General features: G+C 67.0%; 2 protein-coding genes across 7 annotated transcripts; both read right to left on the bottom strand.

Annotated features, from left to right (window-relative positions):
- Window positions 1-6,864: 6,864 nt before the first annotated feature.
- TNNI2 (troponin I2, fast skeletal type) lies at window positions 6,865-9,404 on the bottom strand. Its single transcript, XM_047693405.1, has 8 exons — window positions 9,289-9,404; window positions 8,654-8,683; window positions 8,471-8,477; window positions 7,919-7,960; window positions 7,689-7,817; window positions 7,475-7,564; window positions 7,165-7,341; window positions 6,865-7,057 (listed from the first exon to the last, which is right to left on the bottom strand). Exons 2-8 carry the CDS (start codon window positions 8,659-8,661, stop codon window positions 6,962-6,964), a joined length of 549 nt encoding a protein of 182 aa, XP_047549361.1. The 5' UTR covers window positions 8,662-8,683; window positions 9,289-9,404; the 3' UTR covers window positions 6,865-6,961.
- Window positions 9,405-10,754: 1,350 nt separating this feature from the next.
- On the bottom strand, window positions 10,755-15,875 carry SYT8 (synaptotagmin 8). Of its 6 annotated transcripts, XM_047693401.1 has the most exons (8): window positions 12,880-13,229; window positions 12,608-12,774; window positions 12,096-12,194; window positions 11,808-11,975; window positions 11,565-11,732; window positions 11,375-11,480; window positions 11,153-11,286; window positions 10,755-11,051 (listed from the first exon to the last, which is right to left on the bottom strand). In XM_047693401.1, exons 1-8 carry the CDS (start codon window positions 12,971-12,973, stop codon window positions 10,812-10,814), a joined length of 1,176 nt encoding a protein of 391 aa, XP_047549357.1. In that variant the 5' UTR covers window positions 12,974-13,229; the 3' UTR covers window positions 10,755-10,811. The 6 variants fall into 6 exon arrangements, with proteins under 6 accessions (XP_047549357.1, XP_047549359.1, XP_047549360.1 ...); XM_047693403.1 differs by adding an exon at window positions 15,769-15,875 and having other exon boundaries at window positions 10,755-11,286; window positions 11,808-12,194; window positions 12,880-12,989; XM_047693404.1 differs by adding an exon at window positions 14,035-14,172 and having other exon boundaries at window positions 10,755-11,286; window positions 11,808-12,194; window positions 12,880-12,989.
- Between the last annotated feature and the right edge of the window lie 293 nt (window positions 15,876-16,168).

Raw genomic sequence — 16,168 nt, forward strand, 5'->3', positions numbered from 1 at the left:
GGTGTGGTCCTTGGGGCGCGCCCCTCATCTGATACGACTGTGTCCTTATGGAAAGAGAAGCTTGAGTCGGACTCGCTCGAGGGAGAGGCCACGTGAGGATGGAGGCGGAGGCCGGCGGGGTGGTGGTGGTGGGACCTGTCTACAAGACAGGGAACTTCAAAGAAGTCAGGAAACCACCAGCGGCGCGGGACAGACCCAGAATGGTCTCTCCTAGCCTCAGAAGGGACCCACCCGCCCACACCTAGAGCTGGGCCTTCCAGCCTCCGGGACAGGGAGGGATGAGACATTTCCGCTATCTAAGCTGCTCTGGACGTGGGACTCTGCCCTCCCCCCACTGCCCCTGCCCCCGCCCTCTGCCTCCCCAGCACCTGCTGGGGCCCAAGGGCAGGAGGCGGTCCCCTTCTCTGGGGGTGCCAGGTGGGGCTCCAAGGCCCAGGGATGCTCTGTGGAGCCTGGGGGTACTCAGGGTGCACCTGGCCACCCAGTGAGGTGTCTGGAAGGGAGGGTCTCAGACACTGCTGTCCCCCCCACCCCGCAGAGTCACCTAGGTCCCCCCATCACCCCATGTTGTGCGGGGGTCATGGAAGTCAGCACGGGTGGGACTCATCTGGCCCCGCGTCCCAAGCTCTGGCTCTGGCCCCGAGATCTGCTCTGCTCCCTGCCCCACAGGCACCCCCTGGGGTCCCTGAGTCGTGCAGCCCTGGCCGCTGGACACCCTGCGCCTCCCGTCACGGACAGGCCTCCCTGTCCCTCATTATTCGTTGTTCAAAGTGCAGGAGGATGGCGTGGGGGAGGGGAGAGGCGTTGTTTCATCTGTCCTCATGCATCCAAACCCTCCGCCCGGGCCACGTCCGGTGACACGGAGTGGCCAAACGAAGCTGCAAGTGGGTCCCAGGCCATGCTGGAGGGAGCTCTGCCGGTGGCCGGTGGAAGCTGGGCGGGCTTCCGACACCAGACGTGCTGAGCCGGGGAGCCCGGGGCCCCGAGGGCCAGGCCGGGAGGAGGTCTGTGCAGGGCGGGCAGCATGGAAGTCCGGGAGGGTGAGACACGGACTCCGAGCTGTCGGTGGGACAACAAGGCCACTGTCGTGGGGCAGTAGGATCCGTGGGCGAGGTGTCCTCAAAGGCCCAGGTGGGACGGGTTTCCCAGGGAAGGAGGCACCAGGACCACATGCTCAGTGACATCACATGACAAGACAGGAGAGAGGGGCTGGAGGGGTGGACAGAGTGAGCGAGCAGAGGTCAAGAACGGGGATGTGGTCAGCACACAGGGCAGGTCAGGCAGGAAGGACGAAGGCTGGTCGGCATCGGTGACCTGGCAGAGCACGGGGGTGCTACGAGGCCTGCAGAGGCCTGAGCTCAAGCCACCATTCATGGAGGGGGTGTCACGATGGGCCAGCGTCCAGGGTCGGGGGTGGGTAGCAGAAGTCACAGCACGGGCCATGTGGAAAGCTGGGGATTGGGGGCGGATGGGGCAGCTGGCACCGCGGGTGAGAGCCTGAGGCAACGGGCAGGGGGTTCTGAGGGCCCAGGAGGCGCACTGAGCGTGTGAAGACCGAGACTGGGACCATGTACAGACTGCCGTGGGCCCAGCGGCGCCCTCAGGGGTCCAGGCCTGGGGGCACAGCCGGCCATACAGGAGCTGGGGGCTTTGTGGGGGCTGGAGGGCAGACGGGATCACTGGGCCCTGACCCAGTGTGATGGGGATCCTTTCAGGAAGATGGGATCGGGACACGTGGAGGGACGGCCCCGTGAGGACAAGGGAAGAGCACAGCCGTCCACACATGAGAAGAGAGGCCTGGGATCGGGGGCCCCGCCCTACCCTCACATGCATCCCGGGCGTCGGCCTCCGGGACCACGGGACAGAGAGCGTCTGAATTTGAGTCACCCGGTCCGTGGTCCTGCCTTACGCTGCCCTGGGACACTGATGCGGGGAGCTGTCACTCAGGGAAGGCGGAGCTCAGGGGCTCCGTCCTCACTCCAGTCCAGCCCTGGGGCCACTGTGGGATCAGAGGGGGCTCTGCAGCTGTTCCAAGACCCCGGCTTCTGCTCCCTGAGGACCTCAGAATCCCCGGCTGACAGGGGAGGGGCAGGAAGCCCAGGAAGAAGGCTGGGGGTTCCAGGGGCCAGGCTGGACACACAGCAGCGAGACTCAGGGTCGGGGCCTCACCTGTCCCCGAGGTACGTGCCTGGGAGGGGGAGGGTGGCGGTGTGGTGGGCAGCCAGCCAGCTCCTGTCTCAGCCCCCTGGGCGAGATATGGTGGTGAGGCGGTGAGGGGTCAGGGTGCCCAGGGTGCTCTGGGGGTCCGGGTGGGGTGGTCAGTAAGCTCAGGCACGAGGCAGGGAGAGCCTGGGTGAGACACAATTCCGGATGCGGATGCCCCGGGCTGGAGGCTCGAGGGAGAGCCAAGTGAAGGTGTCCGGGGCGGCATTGTAAGCGTGGTGAGCTCGCCCAGGCTGGGGTGCATGGGGTGTCTTTCACACGGTGCAGGGTCACGGGAGCCAGTCCCTCCATGGGCACCACAGATGCTGGGCGGGTTTGTTGTGGGGGGGGGGGTCCCCTTCCCTCCATCACGGCGAGCTGGGTCCCGGAGTCTGGGTGTGAGGAGCGTGAGGAGGAGGCCCCCTGTCCAGGGTCGGGTGGGGACAGGACATCTGAAAGGGAGCTGGGGCAGACACGTTGGGGATGCCAAGCAGAGGTCCCCACTCCCCTGGCTGTCCCGTGAGGCAGGTGTTCCCTTCTCCCATTTTACAGACGGGGAAGGCGAAACCAGATCTGGAGCCCCGGGGACCTGTGAGGACGGAAGGGACTGCCGATCAGAGGAGGAGGGGTGCGGCCACTTGTGGGAAGGGTGGCAGGCATTGGGTTCTCCTCTGTGGCCTCTGATTTGGAGGATGAGGGCTGAGGTCACTGATGTGTGAGAGGGTCCTTGGGGGCCTGCTGGGGCAGAGGTAGGGGTCAGCATGGGCGTGGACTGGTACCCGTCTGTCCCTGGAGTTGCCAGAAATCTCCTCCGGAGCAAGGGGGTGGGTGCAGGGCAGGAGGGCCCCCTCCCCAAGGCTGGGGTCCCAGGTGACCATGGGTGGGCACAGGGGGGCAGAAGCTATCTGGATGGTCTTCCCATGGGCTGGGCCTCCTCCAAGGACGAAGGCTTTGAGTCCAGCAAGGACGCTGGTGATCTGGGTGGTTGGGAGATGGGGAGACGTGGGGGACCCTAGCGGATATCAGGGGGCCTCAGGCAGCCAGGGAAGCAAGGAAGCGTGTGCACTCTGGAGGCCAGTTTGGACAGTGGACAGCCAAACTCCTGTGTCCCCCCAAGGGCCTACCTCCCCTCCAGTGATGGTTGTCCAGCCCTCGGGGCTGAGGGCTCATGGAAGCCTTCTTGGAGGAGGTGACATCGAGGGTGGGGTGGAGGTGGCCGCGGGACAGCCCAGAGATGTTTCTAGGCCGGGGGCTGAGGTGGATGTGGCATCTGTGAGGCTGGGGTGAGCCTCCGATTTTATAGTGGGGGAGACTGAGGCTCAGCGGCCCGTCTGGAGGAGTCAGGGAAACGGAAACAGGACAGTGGGGGACAGGGAGGCTCCATGAGGGGCAAAGGCAGGTCAGGGCCCAGACAGAGCTGGTGCTCAGGGACTAAGGAGAGGACAGTTTGCAGGGGTGAGGCAGGCCGGGGAGAGGGCTGGGCCACGGTGGGCGGACGCTCACTCACAGAGGGACTCTGGCTCCAGGGCCCCACTCGGGCTTCCCCTGGGCCAGCAGGGGTGGAGTGAAGAGGGCTGGGAAACCCCTCCAAGTCCGGTCATATACGGGAAAGCCCCTGGACTATGCCGATCCCAGTCCCCCTGGCTCCCAGGTGGCATGGCCCCCCTGCCCTGTCTCCTGGGCCCGCCCCCACTCACCCGCTCACCTAGGCCTCGTCCAGGGAGGGGTGCGGTGCCCCCGCAGCCCGACGCTGTGGTCCTTGGCCCCAGTGCTTGCCCTACGTGGCCACATCCCTCGTGACCTGTTTTCACGTTTGCTCAAGAATTTCATTGTTTCGCTGGGCAAAGAGAAGTTTCACGTTGGAGAAGTTACTTCGAACTTACAGACAAGTTTCAGGAATAAGAATGATACGAAGAAGGGGTACCTGGGGGGCTCTGCTGGTGGCGCAGCTGCCTTCGGCTCAGGTCCCGGGAGCGAGCCCTGCGTCGGGGCCCCTGCTCCGCGGGGGAGCCTGCTGCGCCCTCTCCCACTCCCCCTGCTTGTGTTCCCTCTCTCGCCGTCAAATAGGTAAATAAAATATTATAAGAAGGAGAACACAGAGGAGACCCGCTCACCCCCAACAGTCCGCCCCGGCTCCTCTGGGCTCGAGCACCGTGCGACCTGCTTCCCGGAGACGGGGCGTGAGTGTCCTGCCTGCCCACGGCACAGACCTGGACACAGTCTGTTCGGCACAAAACCCCACTTCTGTCGCCCCTGCCACACAGCGTCCTTGTCATCCGCTGCCCCTCTTGTGCCCTTAACCCCCCACCGCCCGCGGGCCCAGTGCTCAGCCCCTCCTCCACGAGGCCCTCCATGCAGGGTGTCGTCGGGGGCCAAGGCCTGGGTGCTGGGGTGCTCTGTGCCTCTCGGCCTTGTGGCCTGTAGACAGGGAAATGGCTGTGGGCACGATCCTGCTCCACGCAGGGGCACCCCACCCCCGACACCTGCACACACGCCAAGCTCACCCACCCACGCCCTCCTGTCCTTGACCTCCAGCACGTGGATTCCAGACTGCACCCTCCCCCGCCACACCCCAGCTGAGGTCCCCCGGGGGCTGTGTGTCCACCCTGACCTCCAGCAGCACCCACTGCACAGGCCCATCCCCTGCACCGAGGCTGCCCTCCTCTGCCCTTCGGGGGTCCTTCCTGGGCAGCACGTGGCTGGGGACTCCGGGAGCAGCGTCCTCCCCCCGCCCCCGCCTGCCCAGTGTCTGGGCATCACTCACTTCCGAGGACGCCCAGACCCCCATCTCCAGCCTGGGCCCCTGCATCCAGCAAGCCCACAGTCCAGAGCCAGCCCCACCTGCTCTGACCCCCTTCCCTGGAGAACAGCCCCCAGCCTGGTCCTCCTCAGCATGGACCTGGGCATCCCGTCTGCCTTGTCTACCAAGTCCTCTCATACATCTCCCCGTCTGCCACTGCGTTCCCTCCCGGGAGGTGGCCATGTTTCCTCTCCCACTCCAGCCCTGCAAAGATGGTTCCAGAATGCAGAGCCGTCCCCACCCACGTGCTAGGGGCTGGGCCACACGTTTGGCAGAAATCCCACCAAAGGCTGTGGGTCTACAGGCCCTTTTGCCTGGGGTGCACCAGGACGGCCGGGCGGGCCGGCGAGAGGTGTGGGGGGCCGGCACAGGGGGTTGGTGCGGAGCTGGATTTGGTGTTTGCTCCATGGTCTGGTCTGGTTTTCTGCGTCCTCTGCTCCCTCATTCACTCACTCATGTGGTCATTAGAGAGTGTGATAAACACCCACAAATCCGCTTCCCAGTCTGAGAATTACAACATCCCCCAAACCTCCATGCTTCCCCTCCATCCGCTCCTGCTCAGATCCCCCGGGGGGAATCGCTACCCAGAATTTTGTGTTTGACATTTCCTTGACTTAAACAAAAAACAAAAACTCATTTCTCCACACAGTGAGTCTTCTCAAACCCAGTCTTGTGGAGGCCTGGTCCCCAGTGTCCCTGCCTCCCTCTCCTGGTGGACATGGGCCCTGGACAGCTGCCCAGGTCACTCTGTTAGGTCCGCAGTAGGGCACTGCCTCTCTCACCCTATCCAGCCAAAACCTGCTCCTTGAATCAGGCCGGAACACCCCTGGGTCCTCTCCACCCTGCCGACAGGCGCAGGGGCCCAAGGGTTGACTAGGCAGGGCCCCAGGCTTCAGGCTCTCCGAGGACGGGCCGTCAGGTCGCCCCTGGAAGGATGGACCCAGACCGTGGGGCTGCAGCAGGGCCCCAGAGCTGAACTCGGGTGAGGCCGCAGGGCAGGCCAACGTGGTCCCTTGAGGTAGCCCGAGCCCAAGGGCATAACCCTTCCCGTGTCTGGCCGCTGGCACGGCCAGAGGGCAAGGGCATGGCAGCAGCCTGTCCTTCTTGGGCACCCCTCCGATGACCTGAGTGGAGGGACCTTGGGGGAGTCATCTGTCATTCCCCGCAGAGGACGTGGGACAGTGTGACCTTGCTGGGATGGTCCTCATCAGGGCCTGCCTGGGACATCATTCCTGGGTGTGTGAGGAGGCCTGTGGCCTTGGGGAGGGGCAGAAGGCAAGGCAAGCCCTCCCCCTGGGCCTGCTGTGGGGCTGGGTTGGCCTGTCATCAGTTCCCAGGCGTGAGTGTGGACCGCAGCTTGGGTGTGTCCCTGCTCGGTGGGCAGAAGCCACCCTGGGAGCTTCCGACCCAGGGTTGTGCCCGTGTGCCCCCTGCGGGAAGAATGGGGGCTGCCCACCTTGCACAGGGAGGGGCTTCCCTGCCTGCATGGCCCCTGGCCTGGAATCATGCCGAATGGACAGGGTCTCTGGGCGCGGCAGGTTCCCCCAGAGGACCACGCCAGGGACGGATGCTCTCATCTCCAGAATCCTGGCTCACACAGGACTCAGGCCACAGGGTGGGGTGTGTCCAGGGCAAGCCTCGGGGACCCCAGGGGCTGACCGGTCACCTCTGACCACAACGCACAGCTCTAGGGTGCAGGCGGGTGGCTGCCAGCGCCGGGCCACCAGCACCGCCCGAAGACTCGGCATCCCTTCGGGGTCCCCCGCCGGCCCCGCCCCGGGCTTCCCCCAGCGCGCGGCGGTTCGCTGGGCGCCCGGAGGCAGTCTGCGGGCAACGCGGCGGGCAGGACCAGACCAGACCAGTCACGGGGATTGGAATCCTTTATTGACCCCTGAGACGGGCTGTGTCCTCCTCCTCCTCTCTGGGGGCAGCGCCAGGCCGGGCGCGGGGCGGCGGGGCCTAAGACTCGGTCTCGAACATCTTCTTCCGGCCCTCCATGCCCGACTTCTCCTCGATGTTCTTCCGCCAGTCGCCCACGTCGCGCAGGTCCCGCTCCTGGGGAGGGGTGGTGGGAGCTGAGGGGGCGGCGGCAGAGCCCGCAGCCCCGTCTGCCCCCGGAGGCGGGCGCTGGGCAGCCCGCGGGGCGGAGGGCCTGCGCGTACCTTCTCCGTGTCCTCCTTCTTGACCTGCTTCAGGTTGGCCCGGAGGTCCATGCACACCTTGTGCTTGGAGCCCAGCAGCGCCTTGAGCATGGCGTCGGCCGACATGCGCACCCTCCTCAGCGGAGGCCTCTTGAACTTGCCTCTCAGGTCGAACAGCTTCTGGTTCATGTCCTCCAGCTGCGAGGCGGGGAGGGCAGAGTGGGAGCCAGCGGTGGCCAGGACCCCGCCCCCCACGCGGGCTGGAGCGCCCCTCGCCCCCGCCCCTGGCCCGGCCCCGCCCCTGGCCCGGCTCCGCCCCTTGCCCACTCACCTCCTTGGTGCTCTTCTGGACCCTCACTTCCATGTCATACTTCTCCTCCTCCGCAGCGTCGATCTTGGCGTGCAGCTGTTTGCAGAGCTCCTGGGGGAGGGGGCGGCCAGTGGGAGGGGGGCAGTGGTTCACCTGCCCTCCACCTGCCCTGACCACCTTCTGCACTGACGGGGAAACCGAGGCAGCAGGCTGGAGTGCTGCTGGGGTGGGGTACCTGCACTTCGGACATGGAGCTGGGGAGGTGCAGGGGGGGGCAGTGCTCGGACAGGTAGTTCTGCTTCTCCGACTCCCGGCGACCCTCCTCCTTCTCCAGCTCCGTGGCGGCGATCTGGAGCATGACACTCTGCGGGGAGGGGGGGTGCGGGGGGGCAGACCAGTGAGGGAACTGTGGGGGCCCAGCCCCGCACACACGCCAGGATGGCCCTCTCGGGGGACAGCACCTACCTTCAGGTGCTGTCTCCGGGCCGTGATGGCCCTGTTGCGTTTCTGTAGGGTGGGAGGGAGGAAGCAGAGTCAGGGCCCGTCTGGGTCCCCAGCACCCCCACATCCCTCTGCACTTGTCCCCCGGGGGCCGGTGGGCCCCGTCTGGGAGGCAGCTGGATCTGGGGCTCCTGAGGCCTGCTAGGGGGCCCCAGGCCCAGAGCACCTGTGCCCACGTGGCAGGTGAGGTCCAAAGGCTCATGGTGGGGGGTGGAGAAGGGCGGTGCCTCAGGGGCAGCAGGAGGGGCAGGGGAACCCAGCAGGGCACAGGAGGTGGGGGGGGCAGTGGGAAAGGAGAAGCGATTCTGGAAACCAGCCACAGCCTCACTTCCCCTCCCCCGTGAGGCGCTGAGGCCACTTCCTCTGTCTCTGCGTGGCTGGGTGGCTGGGTGGGGCGCTTTCAGGGGGTGGGCTGGTCAGCTGCCCTTGAGCTTTGGCCTCTGACCTGCCCCAAGTAGGGGGTCCCATCCCCTCTGTGTTTCATGCCCTCCCCCGTCACCCCAAGCAGGTACTCACCTCCTCACTGTCCCAGGGAGGGGGCGGGAGGGTGGGGGGAAGAGAAGAGAGAAGTTAGGGACATGGATGGGGCCGGGGGATGGGGTTGCTGATAGTGAAGGTGGCCAGAGGGGGCTGGGGGAGCTGCAGAGACCCCCCAGGTGGGGGAGGGCAGCAGGGGCCCTGGGTTTGGGACTGACTTACTCCCCCATCCTGATGTCCTGTGCTTAGAGCCTGTGGGAGAGAAAAGGTCTGGGCATGAGGGCCACAGTCCCCATCGCTCTGTGGACAGCCGCTGCCCACGTGGGGGGCCAGCCCTCACACCAACCCTGCCCCCTGTCGCCCTGCCCCCAGCTCTGGCCTCCTTGGAGGCTCTGTCTTGGGATTCCCAGGGTGAGAAGAGGAGAAAGTGTTCCCGAAATGTCCTGGGCGGGGCCCGGGCTGCTGCAGCTGTCCCTGGGCTGGTGGGGGGGGGGGGACAGGCCCTCGCAGGTGGCCACCAGAGCCACCCACCTATTTTTAGTTCTGTTCCTTCGGCTTTGGGCCTAAGTGCATGCAAGAAACTGCTCCAGCCTGGGGCTGGGGTCCCTCGACCCGTCAGATCCCCTCCTCATGTCCCGCCCAGAAGTGAGGCCCTGTGATCAGGGGGCTGTCCGTGACCCCTGCACCCCCCGCCGCCTCCGGATGCATCTCTGCCTGGCTCCCAGCTCCATGGAGCCCCCCCAGAGAGGTGGCTGGAGGCAGACCCCAAACCCCAGGACCCCCACCCTGGGATGTCATCCTGCAAGCCAGCTCAAGAAGCGCGTGTCCTCGGCCTAAGCTGGCCGGGCTGGCCTCACCTAGCTTCTGGGCAGCAGCACGGGGAGCGAGGTCAGGCCAGCAGCGGCAAGCTGGGCTGGTGGGCCCAGGGGGAGGGGTATAAATGACCTCCCCCAGGCTGGGCCCCTGCTCAGAAAGGGCATGGAGCCCTCCTCAGACCAATGGGGGCACAGGGGCCTCCCCACCTGCCCAGGCCGCCTGGCCCGGCCCAGCCGCGTGCTGTCGTCCAGTCCAAGAAGTCTTGGTGGGGGGGGTGCCGAGGTTGGGTTGCTCTATTTAGAGCTCGGTGACAAGTTCGAGAAGCCTCCCTTGTTCCTACAAGGAACTGCTGGTCAGCTGTCTGTGGCCTGGCTGGGCCACCACAGGCCACGGGCTCAGGGGCAGCTGAGGGATCACTCAGGTCCTAAGCCAGGGCGCGTGCCTCAGTTTCCCCTCCGCTTCCCCTGGGGGGCAGGCTTCCTGGGCCCGGAGCAGCTCCCCTGCAGCTCCCACGGGGCTTTGAGCTGGGCCAGGGATCCCCGGCATGAGCTGGCCACGTCCCTTCCTTCCTCCAAGCTGGCTCCAGCTTGGGGGCAAGGCCTGGACCCCCAAATGGGGCCCACAGCCATGACCAGGGCCCTCTGGGTGGGGGCTGCCCTCCCCTGACTGCGATCCTGTCCCCCCAGCCAGGAACAGGAGGGAGGGAGGGTGCTGGACGTGCAGCCGGCCGGAACGCCCTGCCCTGGGGTGGTTCCTGGCTCACTCGGAACCCGTCCTTCAACCCGTGGATGGCGGCACCACCCGCCTGGGAACCTCTCCCTGACCCAAGGGGCCTGGGGCCCGCCTGGCTGCCCGGGCAGGCCTGTACTGCTGCCCTTCTCACCCCGGCCAGGCCTGCACCCCCCACCCGGGCGCCCCACCCAGCAGAGACATCCGGAGGACCATGACTTGGAATCCTCTGAGCTGGGGGCGCGTGGCCCCAGCCCTGCCGGCCTCATGGGCCGTGGGGAGGGTCAGGGGGAGCTAAAGCCGTCCAGATGTGTGGGGATTAGAGCTGCATTCCTGGCCAGGGCTGAGCCCCCAAGGCCCAAAGCGGCTTCTGAAGACATCTACCGCCCCCTGCCGTCTGGATGGGGAGGCCCGTGGCAGCCAACGTTGGAAAGTGGTGGGGGGGGGCCTGCGGGCGGCTAAAGCGGCCCCTTGGGTTGGGGTCCTTTCCCTGGGCCGTGACCACCCCCCAAATGCCTCCTGATTTCCCCTTGTGTCCCCATGGGGCCGGCTGCAGCCTCCCTCCCAGACCCTGCAGCCCCACTGCCAGGGAGGGCTGCCTGCCTCTTTGTACCATCCCTGCTGGCCCCAGAGGGGACCCCTCCACCCCACTGAGGGGTCAGACACGGGTCAGAGGCTCAGGGCCCCAGGACCCTGGAAGGAGTCCTCTCCAGCAGCAGTGCTGGAGGAGCCCCTGGCTCCACGGTGTCTGTGGGCTCAGGAAGGACACTCGGCCGCAGCAAGAACAGGGCTTTATTACGGCATCCCCCCCGGGAAGCCAGGACAGCACCCCACCTCAGTCCCGGGAGCCAGGCAAGGTCAGATGCAGGCGGGTCTTTAGGCCCAGAGCATGGTCCACCTCCCTGGCCGGACGCAGGGGATGCCACCGGGCGACAGGCCGCCGGGCGTGGGCCAGCATGTCTGCCCAGTGCTGCAGGGGCTGACCAGAGGCCCGGGCACCAAGCAGCACCTTGCCCACCGGCTCAGCCCGAAACTGTGGGCCCCGGGCCCAGACAGCCAGCACCAGGTCCACGCTCTGGGCGGAGGCCCGCAGAGGTGCATGGGGGAAGAGAAAGACAGCGGTCGGTTTGGCCCCAAGGGGGGTTCCCCACCCACCCCTTCCTCCAGGCAGCCCACCTGGATCTGGCTGAAGGGCACAAGGAAGGTGAAGGCCTCGTTGAAGTAGGGGGAGGCTGTGCCCTTGCGAGCCGACGTCTTTCTCTTCTGCCACTTTCGCTGGTTCAGCATGAGCTGGACCTTCACGTAGGGGTCTGGGCAGGAAAGGATCCGAGGTGTCCCAGGTCTGAGGGCCGAGCCCAGGGCCCCCTCTCTACGCAGAAGGGCACGCACGGCTCTCACCTGCCAGGCCCGGGCTCAGACCTCGCGCCTCCAGCACAACTACGGTCATCCGGCCAGAGCTGGGGATGTAGCGGAGCGAGAGACACAGCTCTCCCGAAGGCTCGGGCTACGGGCGGTGAGAGGGGGGCCTCAGTCTCCCCGCGGCAACCAGGGCAGGGACAGGCTGGAGCCCCGCAGCTCGTGGCCTCACCTCCGTGGCGCCCGGTGGGCCCAGCTGGTGCCACTGCTCCAGGACGTGCTGTGGGTCGACAGCGCCCAGCGGCAGGCTGAGCTCTCCCAGCGGCTCGGGGGCAGAGAAGCGCTTGGAGCCCAGCACCTGCACCCGCAGCGTGGACCCAGCCAGCTCTTCCTGCGGTATCTGTGGGCACGGGTGTGAGCTGGGCACCCCCTCCCCGGGCCGGGCCCCCCCCCCGCCCGCCCAGCCCCGACGCACGTGGAAGCAGCAGGTCTCCTGAAACACGGGGCAGAGCGTGCTGCGGTGCACCCTTGTCTCGTGGCTGTGCCCTTCCTGGGTGGAGAGGCTGACGCGGGCAAAGGGGTCTGCCGTGCCGCCCGGCCCATAGGCCCTCAGGTCCGCGGCCTGCTTGAGGCCCACCTTGATCTGGGAGTCGAGGGGACTCAGCCTGGGGCCCTCCCTGGTCAGCCCCGCACCCAGCGCCAGCCTGACACCCAAGCCCTCCCTGAACCTGCAGACCCTCTGGGCCTGCCCGTGGCTGCACACCTCCTGCCTTGAGAAGTCATACTCCAGGGAGAGCTGCAGGCGCCCCCAGTGCTGGGCGTCCTCCGGGGCAGTCTCTGAGGTATCCACATCCGGTTGCACCTGGGGAAGGCAGGGAGAGGTGACAAGTGCTGCTGGGATGCCCAGGCCAGGCCACGCAAGGGCTCATACCCTCAGTGCAGTTCTGTGAGATGGGGCTTAATGGACTGATCTCCAGACTCACCTCGAGCACCACTGCCTTCCCCCGGACCTTCCCGTGGCTCCCCATGGCCCGGGACCAACCTCTGGGGCTGGCGTTCAGGGCTTCCAGGCCTTAGTCCCACCTGCCTCCCTAACACCGTGGCTTGTCACTTCTCCTACCGGTGGCGGGGGTGTAGGGGGGGGCCCTTCCTGTCTCTGCTCCTGGGGAGAGCAGACCATCGCTGGGGCCTGAGCCTGCCCTAAGGCTGGGCCTTGAGCTGCTCTCAGGGATGACCCAGCCCGGAGCTGGGCGCCAGGAGCGCTGGTGTCCTCACCAGGTGGGTGCTGGCGGTCCCTTGAGGACTGCCCAGGTTCACAGCCTCCCTGTCCCTGGGCTTCTTCCTGTGGCCACAGCGGCAGCAGCAGCAGACAGCACAGAGGAGGCAGGAGACCATGAGGACGCCGGCAGCCACAGCGATGGCAATGATTGCCCAGCAGGGCCCTGGGCAGGGGGCGCAGAAATGGAGCTGAGACACCTCCCTGGACAGCACCTGCCCCCCGCTGGGCCCACCGTCCCCACGCGCCTCTGGGGGATCCCACAACTCACAAGGGAGCCTGGTGATGAGGTCCGGAATGAGCCCGGGTATAGCCGTGGTGCCGGCCGGGGCCGGGGAGCTTTGGGGGCCCAGGGGGTGCCCCATCTTCCCTCCCTGCTGGCTGGGAGCAGACAGCAGGGATGACTGGCTCACCTCTGGGGCTGGCCCCTCAGCCCCCGGCCCACTGCCCCACTGCCCAGCAGCAGCGGGCCCGGGGTCTGCCTGGGCAAGGAGGCAGCCTGGGGTAGCCAGGGGCAAGGGCTCCGAGTGGAGCCAAGGGGAGGGAGGCGCTGGGCTCTGGCCAAAGTGCCAGCTTGGCTGCCACAGGCCCAGCCTCCTGGCCACCTCCCCAGCCCCCAACCCCCAGCCCCAGCCAAGCAGGCCAGGTGTCCTCATTACAGAGCCCCCTCCTCCAGGAAAGCCCATTCTTTCTGGGGCTCCCTCCCTTGGGCCCTGGGCCCTTTTGTCAGGGTCCTGATTCATCCCTGGCCCTGACCTCAGGCCCACTCTGGTTTGTCAGTCACACAGGTGGACCGCCCCAGCCTAGGAGTGCTCAGGGAGCAAGGAGATGGGGGCTCTGGGGGGCCAGGGCTCTGCTGGGGTCACGGGGGCACATAGGGGGAGGAGTGGGGGTCGGCTACGGGAGAGCTTGTCCGAGCAAGCCTGGGCTGGAGATGCGTTCCCGGCACGGGCTCCGTGCCAGCAGTGCCTGGGGAGCAGGGAGAGGTGGGGCAGGCAGGGACAGGGTGAAGCTGGGAGCGGCCAGAACATTCCTTGCAAACTGACTCAGCAGCCGCTGCCCAGACCTGCCGCCTGCGATCCTTCTTGCGGGTGGGAGGGAGGGGGCGCGGCGCAGCCAACCTGCCGGGGGCCCGGGGCAGGAGCACACCTGGCCAGCCGGGGCTGGCTGCTCCCACCCACACCAGGGACCGGGGACGCAGAGTTGGGGGTACTGGAGGCCACGACAGGTCCCCAGGCCTGCTGGGACCCCAGACCCACGGGCACCTCCCCTGCTTAGCTCCTCCTGAGCTACCCCAGCAGCCAAGTTTGGAGCCTGCCAACCCCCCAACCCAGGGACCTGGACATGGCCCTGACACCCATGCACACGGCACCAACGCCCCCTCCCCAGCATGTCGGGCGGAGGCCACCCTACTCCCAGCACCAACCTGAGCCTTCAGAGTTCAGTGGAGGGAGTTTTGGCTCTGAGAGTGCCCAGGCCCCAGGTGCCCCCCGTCCCAGGCCTGGCCGTGTCACCCTGGAGGGGCTGTGTATGTGTTGTCCCCATGGGGTCTTGTACAGATAGGAAGGAGGCAGCTGGGAGAGGAGCAGACAGCCAGGGAGCCGCAGCCCCGAGAAGGGATGAGGAGGCGGACCCCGCGCACTGCAGGAAACAGTGCTCAGAGAGAGGGGCTTGGGCCTGGTTTAAAGCCGCCGTGGCTGTCTTGAAATTCTAACCATTTCGAACCAAAGGCTGCATGTTTTCTGCGTGGGCCCCGCAAGTGACGGAGCTGATTCTGGTTCCCTTTAGGGGAGCCTCTGCTGTTGGGTGTGGGTGCTCAGGGCGGCCCATAGGCCTCCCCTGGCCTCTGTCCTCAGAAGGATGCCGCAGGCGTCTCCACTTCCCAGGGTGGCTGCTGGAGGGCCCCGGGGTCGGCAGGCGGCCTGTGGGCTCGCAGAGGTCCTGCGGGGTCCTTGGAGCAGGACGCCGGAGGCCCAACCCAGAGCCCCCAGCTCCCCCATGGAACCGAGAATCAGCCGAGACTTTCTGGAATGCCAGAGCCCACGTGTCTTCTGGAATTAAAGTCGCTTCATGGGAGATGTTCATGGTTGAGAATTCCAGGAGCCACGTCAGCACGGACTGTGTGTGTGTGAGTGAGGGAGTGTGAGAGAGAGTGTGGACAGGTCAGCGGGTGTGCCTGCGTGTGCCTCTGCCTGCGCCCGTGGCAGGGCGGCGTGGGCACGGACTCCGGGCGCCTGGCAGGATTCCCCGGCCACCCCAGGAAAGATGGACCCCTGGACCACAGGCCATGTCTGGAGCTGGCCCCAAGGGTCCCGGGACGCCGGGGGGTGCCGGTCACAGGCGCTGCGGGACCCTCAGGCCTGGGGGAGGGCACAGGGTCCCTCAGGACCTCCAGGTCCTCACGGTGGTGAAGGTTCAGGCAGACGCACAGCCACCAGGTGGCGCCGCCGGCTCCGTGGGACCCAGCCCGGGACTCGGGGAAGCGGAAGCGGGGCGCCCCGGGCGGGGGTGGGGGGTGGGGGGAAACCGCAGCCACTGCGGGGCCTGCCTGGCTGAGGGCTCTCCTGCATCAGTGCCTGGGGCCGCCTTCCCGCCTGCAGCTCCCCGGGTCCCCCTCTGCTCCGGCGCCGGTGGCCCCGCGGGGAGGTCCCTCTCTCCTGCCCGGAAAGGGAGCCGCGGGCGTCCTTCCTGAATAGAATCCCGGCCCAAGACGCGGGACGGGGACGCTCCCTCCTGCATGTGCAGACACAACCCCGTGGCTCCGTGGCGACCGCATGGCCTCCTGGCCGCCTCCCTGCCTGGTCCGGGCTCTGCTCCCACGGCCCTTCCATCCCATCCCCGGCCCACTCACCCTTCAAGGCCTGCGTGAGCCCCACCTCCTCCAGGAAGCCCTCCGGGTCAGTCCCCGCCCTCCGACCTGACCTGCCTGGGGGTTCGTGCTGGACCTAGCCTGCCTCATCCACTCAGGAGCCCTGGCTCTCCCGGGCAGAGGGGCTCCATGGCGGCCTGGAGCCTGGCACCCTTGAAAGCCAAGCCAGCCACCCCCCTCCACCTTCAGTCTGACTGGAATTGTCTGTCCTGTGGGCCCTCCTCCTGGGGAAAAGGAAGGCCCCCTGAGACGCCAGGTGGGGACAGACCCCCAGAAGCGTCTCATTCTCACCTGCTTCCTGCACTTTCTGGGGCTGGCCTGGCCTCCAGGCCTTTCTCTCTACCCCGGGGACGTGAAGACCTCGCTGGGTGCCGTGGCCAGGCCTCAGGAAGAGAGACCGTCGTCTTGGTGGGGGAGGGGGTGAGAGGCCGGGCTTCGGGGAGCCCCACCTCATGGCCGGAACTGCTGGCCCTCAGGAACTGGGGAACTCCCTTGGGAGGAGGGTCCTCCCCGAGACCTGGGTGCCAGGCCACCCGCAGGGGTCCTTCCGGGGACGCTGGGCTCTCTTCCTCCCAGAGGCCCTGCGGGAGGGGGTGACAGCCTGTTTGGGCTGAACGTGAGGAGGGGCAGCTGCAGGGAGGTCAGGCTGGACCTGGCCTGGGAAGGTTCTACACTCCGAGGGTGCCCTGAG

Source organism: Lutra lutra, chromosome 10 (genome assembly GCF_902655055.1).
Source record: "Lutra lutra chromosome 10, mLutLut1.2, whole genome shotgun sequence".
NCBI lineage: Eukaryota > Metazoa > Chordata > Mammalia > Carnivora > Mustelidae > Lutra > Lutra lutra.

What these genes read in the sequence shown, in the direction of transcription:
- TNNI2 (XM_047693405.1), bottom strand. An exon ending in CCCGGAGACAGCACCTGAAG is followed by an intron (nt 7,818 to 7,918) that starts GTAGGTGCTGTC and finishes CCCTCCCCGCAG; the next exon opens with AGTGTCATGCTCCAGATCGC. An exon ending in GCTCCATGTCCGAAGTGCAG is followed by an intron (nt 7,565 to 7,688) that starts GTACCCCACCCC and finishes CCCCTCCCCCAG; the next exon opens with GAGCTCTGCAAACAGCTGCA.
- SYT8 (XM_047693403.1), bottom strand. Translation starts at nt 12,973, where the DNA reads ATGGGGCACCCCCTGGGCCCCCAAAGCTCCCCGGCCCCGGCCGGCACC. An exon ending in AGGAGACCTGCTGCTTCCAC is followed by an intron (nt 11,733 to 11,807) that starts GTGCGTCGGGGC and finishes CCGTGCCCACAG; the next exon opens with ATACCGCAGGAAGAGCTGGC. An exon ending in GCCCACCGGGCGCCACGGAG is followed by an intron (nt 11,481 to 11,564) that starts GTGAGGCCACGA and finishes CACCGCCCGTAG; the next exon opens with CCCGAGCCTTCGGGAGAGCT.